Here is an 8,982-nt window from a genome sequence, read left to right on the forward strand (position 1 = left end):
GCCCCCGAGCGGCAGGCCCCGCCTCCCTAGGGGCCGGCCAGCAGAGGCCGCTGCGGGCCGGGTTGGGGACTCTGGGAGCGAGCGCTAGAAGCGGAAAAACCTAGCGGTGGGAGGGGAGGGAAGGGGAGACAGCCTTCTGGGGCTGGCCAGGGCTCTCCGAGATCAGGGTGGCTTTCTGGGGGGTGAGTGGGGAGGGGGAGGTCTATGAAGGGGCTGGTGCACCCATTCGGGGATGGGTGGTTTTGGAGAGTTATGGGGGGGTCTGGTGACGGGGGTGGGGTGGGGGGTACAATAAAGGGTCATGGTGAAGAGGTTTGGAGATCCAGGGAAAGATTCTAGGAAACGCCGCAGGGGGTGCTGGAGATTTTTGGCAAAGGAGAGCCAGTAGCCACGCGCAGGGAGTGGGGTGAGGTCCTTGAAGGGGGAGGCGATACCCCCGGACTGACTGTGCAGAAGCCCTGGGAGTGACGGAGGCTGTTACCTGCCCTTCCTGTGTTAAGGGCAAAGGGAAGAGACAGAGGTAGAAACCCTAAACGCTGGAGCCTGAGTCTGACGTTCCCTTTAGAAGGTCAGGAGTGGCCCCTTCTAGGCAAATCTTTCCTCAGCTCCTGGAGCCCGAGGTCAGATACCCCTTTCCCCAGCCACCAGCCTTGGGTGGAACTGACTCAGGAGGGGTGGGCGTACCTGGGCCTTCCCGCACCCCCATGCCCACGTGACGCTGCGGCTGCCAGGCTGTGGGAGCCCCGGCCCTCCCAGCCGAGGCCTGTCGTCAGTGGTACCCAAATCAGAAGTGAGAGGAGGAAGTGGAAGGCCAGGCGGCGTCTGAGCGGCGGCCACCACCACGGCACAGCCGCCCAGGCGTGGCTCCGCCTCGGTCACGGCACACAGGCGGGGTGGCTGTGTGTCTGTGGGCACCCCGAGCGACCCCCAAAGCTGCCCGTGCCTTTCCGGCCGATGTTTTCTGAGCTCACCACATGCCACGCACATCATTCCGTATGTGCTCTTACAGTCATGTGAGAATTCACTCGATCCTCGTGACCCTGTGAGATCGGAGCCGTCGTCACCCCACACGGACGAGGAAACCCAGGCCCAGAGAGGCCAAGGAACCTGCCCAAGGCCACTCCGCCGCTGAGCCCAATGTCACCCTGGCAGCCTGGTTCCGGAGGCTGCCGTCTGGCCCCGTTGACCTCGGTTCTTTAAGCCCCACCGTGCCAGGTACTGGCTAGAAACTGGGGTGACTGGTGGGGGCTGGCGTGTGCACTTGTGCAGGGGGACAGGCATGTTTTGAGGAGCAGCAGGCACGCCACCGCCAACGCATTTCCTGGGGCGGCCAGGGGCGGCCGTCTCGGGGCCACCTCAGTCCACCGGCCCAGCTCCTGGCTTCTCTCGTTCCCCGCCTCCTGGGCCCCAGCCCCTACAGCAGCAGTGGGTGGGAGGGTGCTTCCCCCCCTCAGTGATTACACAAGTCCAGATGGCAGACTGCTTATTGGGTTGGGGGCTGGGGGTGGAGTGGGGGCTTTTGGGGAGCCGAAAGCTGGCCCCCTTGGTGCCTGCCTCTCCTTCCTCTTCTCCCCCCCTGGCACCGCCAAGAGCCATCAGCTGCGGGGCCCGGGGGGTGTCGCTGGGGAAACATGGGACGCTATTGTGAGGCATTAGCACAGATGGACCCCTGGACCGTGTGCTGTGAGCTCGACAGACAGCATCTGTGGTGGGGGCGGGGGCGGGAGGCGCGAAAGGCAGGGGAGGCAATGGCTTCTGTTCTCCTCCCATGCTGGAGTCTGAAGGGGCCGCAGGGGAGTATGTGTGTGACGTCGGGCAGGACCACCTCCCGCCCGGCCCTGTGGCAGCCGCGTCTGACGGCTCCCGGGGACACGCCCCCCTCAGGCTGAGCGGCTCCCCCCAGTATCCGGGCCGCTCTGGCTGCCGGCCCCCAGGAGAGGGAGCCCAGGGACTTGCAGGTCACACGCGTGTCTCCTGCCGCCAGCGCAGAGCCGAGCCAGGGTGGGCCCGGGAGAGGCCAGAGCTGTCAGACGCTCCGCGAGAGTTGCTCAAATCCTGGAATTCCACGCCGGAAAGGGCCTTGGTCCGGGAAGGATATCACGTGGCCACATCCTCGCTCAACTGGGGCGGCAAACAGGCCAGGGAGGCGGGTGGCAGGAGGGCACGGGAACCCGCCAGAGCCCGGCCTCGGGCATCCGCTCCGGCAGCTGGTGGCGCCCCCTTCCCCTCGCGAGCTCGGGTCCCTGCCCGCTCCTTCTCCAGGGCGCCGGGTGCTCACCAGCGGGCGGCGGCGCCCTCTGGTGGCCGCGAGTCGCCGGGTCGACCGTCCTGGGGCCCTGAAGGGCGTCGGGCTCCCCGGGGACCCCCTGCCAGAGGGGGGCGTGCGTGCGGAGCCCGGGCGCCAGGTGGTGGCGGGGCTCTGGGCTCTCACACCTGTCGCAGTTAGGGAGTTTTTGTCTTTATTGGCTCAATCTGCTGCAGGTGAACTTCCGAGGGAGAGACCAGCAGCTGGTGGGCTCCTCGGGGACCCCGACCAGTGACCCCCGACAGCCTCTGAGGCCCCTCAAGGTCTTCTCCTTCCAACCTGCGCAGGTCCTCCCAGGCCCCAGCCTTTCCTCTCCTGAGAGGTGGGGGGGCATGCTTCCTGCAGCCCTGTGCTCGGCGTCCCCCCATCCTCCTCCCTCCTCCACACCCCCACTCCAGCTCCCCTGACATCTGTACTGTTCCCCCTCGCTCCTGAGCAGTCCCTCAGTTTTCCTTCCTTCAGTCCCCACCCCTCCCTCTGGGTGGGCTGTGAGGGGGTGCAGCTGGTGGGGCTTCGCCAGCCGCTGAGGCCGAGGTAGGACCCGTTTGGACAAGCCCAGACGCCAAACCGTCACAGCCCCGGGGAGGATGTGGGAGAGCCAGGCCTGCACCCAGACCTGCTGCAGCCCCGGACTCCAGCTGGACGGGCGCTGTTGGTCGGTGTCCGGTATGGCAGAGCGGCTGAGCTGGGGGCCGGGACTGGGAGGGCGGGGTCTCAGGTGGCACTGGGGTCCGCCAGGAATGAGGGGCCGGGCCCCCAGTCGCACGGCTCTGCCTCTCGGGGACAGCCGGCGGGCAGCTGCCTGGGCAGGGAGTGGCTGTTTCTCTTCAAGCTCCGTGTCCGAGAATGCCCACGAGTGCAGTGTTGGTGTGGGCAGCTCGGGCCTGGGGACCCGGCAGCTGTAGCTAAGGCGAAAGCTTGGTTCTAGGAGGCCTGGGAGCTGGGAGGGGCCATCAGTCTCCCCTGCGAGGATGTGGGGGCCTCTGGGTCCGGGCCTGCCTGGAGATTGGGGCACTGTGCCTCAGGGGAGTCTCTGGCTTGGGCAGGTTAGACTGGCGGGGGAGGGGTGGCTCTAGCCGCCTTACCGGAGCCCCATTGTCCCCTAGGAGAGGGACACGCCAGGGTTTAGTGCCCCATCTCCTCCCTCTTGGCAAACACAGCTGCCCTGGAGATGGCCCCGGTTCCCTCTCCTAGGGGACAATGTGGCTCCGGTAAGGCGGATAGAGCCCCCCCCAGCCCCCCCCCAGTCTAACCTGCCCAAGCCAGAGACTCCCCTGAGACACAGTGCCCCAATCTCCAGGCAGGCCCGGACCCAGAGGCCCCCACATCCTGCATGAGGAGACTGCTGGCTCCCGGGGCACCCGCCCCCCACTGCCGTTAGGAATTAAGAAGGCCAGCCTCCACCATGTGGCCGGGCCTGCAATGCCCACTGTCCCCGCCCGCCCCTCCCCTGCAGCACGGCTGCTCCTGTGTCCATCTCATCTCGCTGTAACCGGCCCTAGCACCCAGGACCCCACCACTCCCCAGTTCAAAGCCCCGCCACGGCCTGTCCCAAAGCCAGGCCTGCCTTGTGAGCTACCCCACACGCCACGAGGAAGCTTGCAAAGGAAACCCCTGCTCGATCAGCAGACCGCGGTGGCTGGCGCAGGGCGTGCTGGCCTGGCGGCCTGTGTGCTCTGAGGGCCGGGGGCTGCTCCCCGGCTCCCCTGTCCCGGCCATACTGAACGTCTGTGTTCCTTTTTTTTTTTTTTGGAAGATTTTATTTATTATATGCATAAAGAACTGGGGTACAGGCCAGAGGTGCAGGGGCGGTGAGAGGAGGCAACAGAGACAGAGTAGGGAGCAGAACAGGCAGATCCAGGAAGTACACTGCTGAGGGGAGCAGCTGGGGGGTCAGGAGAGGTCTGCTGGCGTGTGGGTCACCTCCGGGGCGGGGATCGAACTTGCACTGAAGTGGCTGCAGCCAGCTTGCAGTGCTGCGTCCTACCCCACTGCGCCACCAGGCAGAACCAGGACCCCCCTCCTGCAGGACAACAGGCCAGTGCCTTCTCCAAGGCAGGTGCCGCTGCTTTTGACCGTCCACCCTGCTGTCCGACCCGTGCTCCCAGGGCATTGTGGGCCGACTGCACCGGGGAGAAGGCCCCCGGAGAACAGCAGTGCAGCTCACCTGAATGCCAGGGCAAGTGTGGCTCAGTGGGCCTCCCAAAGGCCCCCGTTCTCTGCTCAAACCCCGTGGTGAAGGCGGGAGCCCGGCTAGTCACCGTTCTGCCCGCCGCTCTCCACTCAGGTCGGCACAGGCTCCTGCGGGTGTGTCCCAGCTGCCCCCTTGTTGCGTCAATCCTCCCACCCCATCTCCTGGCCCAGAAGCGCCCCCGGGGGGCCCCCCAGATGTTGTGTGTATTGTTTAGGTCCCTTCCTGTTCTGACTCTAGGACCCCCAACAGCTCAGGGTCTGGCGCCAATTTGGCCGAACACCCGGTGCTGCTGTGCAGGTGGAGATGTGAACAGACGCACACCTGCAGACTTGGGGGCAGACTCCCCGGGAGTGCAGGGGCCCCACCCAGCAGGTGAAGCTCCTACAGGGACGATGACCCCTGAAGGACTTCTGCTTCCAGGCCACCTTTGGAGTCGAGGCGGCAGTATAAATTCTCTCCTGGCGCTCTGGCCTGTGGCCTGGCCTGCCGTCTGCAGATTTGCCAGCCTCCACTGTTGGGTCAGCGTCTTGAAATCCCCCCCCACCCCCCATCGCATCCTCTTGTGTCTGTTTCTCTAGACAACCGCCCCCCCTTCCCGGCTCCATCCAAAGCTGGGTCCTCTGCCTTTTACGCTGCGCCTCTCCTCCCACGCTGAGTGTCTCCTGAACTCTCTACTCTGCTCCTAACTTTGTTTCAGACGGTGCAGTCCAGAAGACACAACCTGGGAGGGCAGAAACTGAAGATGCACACGTCCAAGGCCCACGTGCTGCGCCATCCAAGGCTGGCCACTGTCGCGGGCCCAGACGCCGATCACTGTCCCGCTGTCAGAGGCACGGGAAGAGGCACCAGGCTCGTTGTCTTCCTGCTTTCAAAATCATAGCGCTGTACCTGCGACCCAGCCTAGCGGATGTCGGATCTGCAGCCGTCGCCGCTCAGTCTCAGGGTGGCTCTCAGCTGGGTGAGAGTCACTACAAACCACTCCATCCTTACCTGTTCTCTCACAGACGGGAAGCTCAGAGAGGCCGCTCGCTGTCTGCTGTTAGCTCTGTCCATAACAGAACTGAGGCCAGGGCACGGAACAGTGGCAGGAATAGCGGACCGGGGTTATCGGGGCCAAGTGAGAGGCAAGAAGTGAATTTTCTCAGGCTGAACAGCTGCAGATGAGGAAGCAATGCAAACTCGGCGGAGGGAGCTGTGGACATGTTCTGTGATGAAACGGGGCCGGGCAGCCACGGGAAGGCTCCGGACTTCAGCTCCAAGTACCAGCTTTCCGCGCAGGGCGGGGGCGAAGGCGGCGGTCTGCACTCAGCCCGACGTGCGCTGGGGTCCTCAGGGGCGAGCTGGGGTTCTCAGGGGGGGGCTGCAGGTGGGACCCTGTGCAGGGCGCAGTCTAGTCCATGTGGCACTGGTGGCCGGAGGGGTGTGGCGCGCTCTGCTGCCCCAGGCCCCAGCCTGGCCCCAGCGGGCAGCCAGTGGAGAGGCTGGGGGGTGAGGGGAATGTCGGGGGGTGCACCGGTGAACACCTGGGCTGCTCTGCGCTCGGGGCTGCTGTCCTCCTGATCCTGTTTCCTAATGGACGGGGCTGCCCACCTCGGACGCTGTTTCGAGCATTAGAGCAATTAACACACATAAAGCGAGTTTTGGTGCTTGGCACACAGTCAGTTTTCAAGGTATTTGTTATTCTGCCTGAGCAAGCGCAGGGCTTTGCCGAAATCTGGCCACCCGGACAAGCGCCCTGGGGCCCCACAGCCTCACCCTGGAGCCTGCAGCTGGAAGTCGGGCCACTGTCTCTCATGAGACCGACCCCCGGGAGGGTGCTGCTCGGGAGGCCTGAGCCGGCAGGCGGTGACCTAGACGGCCAGCAGGGACCCGTCTGACCTGGGACCTTTCGACTCAGCACTCCCCACCTCGGGCTCCCTCCGCCTATCAACAGAAAACCACTCACCTGCACACGGAATTATGAGCGTGACCACCGGTCACCTCTTACCCTGCAGCTCACTGAGGAAGAGGAAGCCCATGGGGTTCAGCAGCCTGAGAGACTAGGTGGTTTGTGACAAGCAGGCCCAGAACTGGCTTCTGTGGAGCAAAGAATGCTGTCAGGGTAAACGAGCTGGTGTAGGTGGCCAGGCCAAACCTCTATTCTCACTGGTTTAAATTCTACCAATGACTGGGCTCGAAATAACTAATTACTAAGTGGTCTCTTTCTTGCAAAGAAAACCATGGAAAGCAAAGGCAAGCCCCCAACGCGCTCCGCCCGCCGCCTCCCCACCGCTGAGGACGCCCCAGACAGGCTCCGCTCCTCAATGTGACCTGTGGAGTGGGGACGAGTCACACCCACTCGGAGCGATGGGGAGCGCCCCCCGCCCCAGCATGAAGCAGAGGGTGCCACAAAAGTTCTGTGAATAAAACTTTAATAATGTACAGCAGAAATTGGACAGGCTCATTCTTATATTAAAACAAAAGATTTCCTATATTACATATATTTACATTTGCATACTGAAGAGGTAAAGTGTCTAAGTGGCTATTTTACAGTCCTTTCTAATAAAATGTACAAAAACAAACAGAAGTACCGAGAATGCCGTTCGGGGGCCACAGAAGAACGGGCTTGGCGGGCGAGTTCAGGGGCGCAGGTCGCCCCATGGACCAGGGCCAGCCAGGGGGCCAACGACCACGGCTTCGGTTTCTCCCCAACTCCCTCGCTGCTAACTGGGGTACCGAGAGTGGTGGGGGGTGGGCGGAGGCTTCCCAAACGCTGCTCAGTCTTCCCCAGCGGTGGAGCTGGGCCGCAGCTGAGGGCCACGGGGCCAGTGGGGCCGTGGGGGCAGAGCCGGGCGCGTGGCGCGGGGGCGGGAGCCCAAGTCCCGTCATCGCCCCCACCCCCAGACTCTGCCACAGGGCGGCCAGCAGGATGGGGCAGGAACGGCCCCCTAACGACACAAGTGGTAGTCAAGGGGAGTGAGTGGCCAGTAAATCCCCCCAGGTTTGGGGGAGATCTCCTCTAATGCAAGGAAAGTAACACAGCAGGAAAATAAATAGGAAGAACAGGCGCACTGGGGAGACCAAGGTACGCCGGAGAGGGCGCCGCCCTCCGCACGCTTTGGCAGAGCTGCTGGGCTGGCAGCGGGCGCGGACGGCACTCTCTGTGCCTCCCGGGGCGGCCTGGCTGCGCGGTGGTCTCACAGGACAACAATCACTCCAGGCTCAGAGGCTCTCAGGGTCACTACACAAGCTTCTGGTCTCAAAAGACGGGCAGCCACACCCTGGATTCCGCTCCCGAGTGCTCCCGGACAGGGCCCAGGCCCGGCTTGCTCACAGCGGTGTTCCCGCGCCTGGCACCCCACAGGCACCGGCCAGAGCAGAGGCTAAGTCCCCGGCAAAAAGCACTCCGAGTGGCGAGGGGGGAAGAAGGCGAGAGAGGACCCCAGGGTGAGAGGACTCACGGGGACAGGCTCAGGTGCAAACGTTTCCAGTGTGATCGAGCTATGTGCATTTGGAGAATTTTTTGTGGTTGTTTTTGTAGTGATTTCTTTAAAAACAAACAGATTGAGAGGTAATCATCACATAGAGATGGGTTTCCTTTTATAAAAACAATATTAAAAAAAGTTAAAATCCAGACCCTCCCAATAAAATTAAAAAAATAAAATAAAATAAAATCAAACCACTCCAGTTAAAAGTTATGGCTTCAAAGTTACTGTATCCCTAAGATACGCTGACCGAACCACCCGCACACCGCGCTTCTACGCTCATTAAATACTAGTTCCGGTTAGATGGGGCGCGGCGCCCAGGATGGGCTCTGAGGTGGACGGAGCCTCTCACCTTCCCTCCCCCGGGGCCAGGACCAGGTGGTCCCGGAACAGACCCATGCAGACGGCCCCTCCCCCGCCTCCCCTCCTGCCCTCCCCCTCCCCCACCCTGAACCCACCACCACCACGAATACACACGGCTGTTTCGAGAATCTGGGACACGAAAGACAGATGTGACATTCCACGTGAGCCCCAAGGTCTGGGCCTCACATTGCTGGGCCCTTCCTCGGCGCTGCCGCCCCGACACCTGGGCGCCCCGAGATTCCTTCCCTGCCCTTCCACTCCTCCCTGGCACCTGGACCCAACACCTTGCCTGCCGGGGACAAGGGGGCAGTGCCGGCTCCAAGCCGGGCAGAGCAGCCCCGGGAAGGGCGCCCACCGCGGCCTGGGTGGATGGGGCCTCGGGCGGGCGCCGGGCGCCCTACTACTGACAGGGCACCAGCGCGCAGACGCACGACGACCACACCCCGACCTGCACATGCACAGAAAGCTCAAGCAGGTAAGAGCGCGCCCACAGACTCACACACACACGTAAGGGCGTGGCACGGACCAGGCACAACAGGGACGCACCTCGGCACATGCACACACGGCTGGACAGAGGGCGCAGACGGCGGCCCTGGCGGTCCCACGCGTCTGCGGGCGGGCTGGTCCCCGGAGACTCCGGGCCGAGCCCTGGCCGC

The 8,982-nt window shown here is 63.4% G+C and overlaps 1 protein-coding gene across 1 annotated transcript in view; it reads right to left on the reverse strand.

Annotated features, from left to right (window-relative positions):
• The window catches only part of GRASP (GRP1 (general receptor for phosphoinositides 1)-associated scaffold protein), a 7,819-nt gene extending 7,113 nt beyond the window's left edge, over nt 1-706 (reverse strand). Inside the window, exon 1 of the mRNA XM_012732310.1 lies at nt 685-706. Coding sequence (XP_012587764.1) covers nt 685-706 — 22 coding nt within the window. The remainder of the gene's footprint in view (nt 1-684) is intronic.
• Nucleotides 707-8,982: the final 8,276 nt, after the last annotated feature.

This window comes from Condylura cristata, unplaced genomic scaffold, assembly GCF_000260355.1.
Source record: "Condylura cristata isolate star-nosed mole 26May11 unplaced genomic scaffold, ConCri1.0 scaffold00034, whole genome shotgun sequence".
Lineage (NCBI taxonomy): Eukaryota > Metazoa > Chordata > Mammalia > Eulipotyphla > Talpidae > Condylura > Condylura cristata.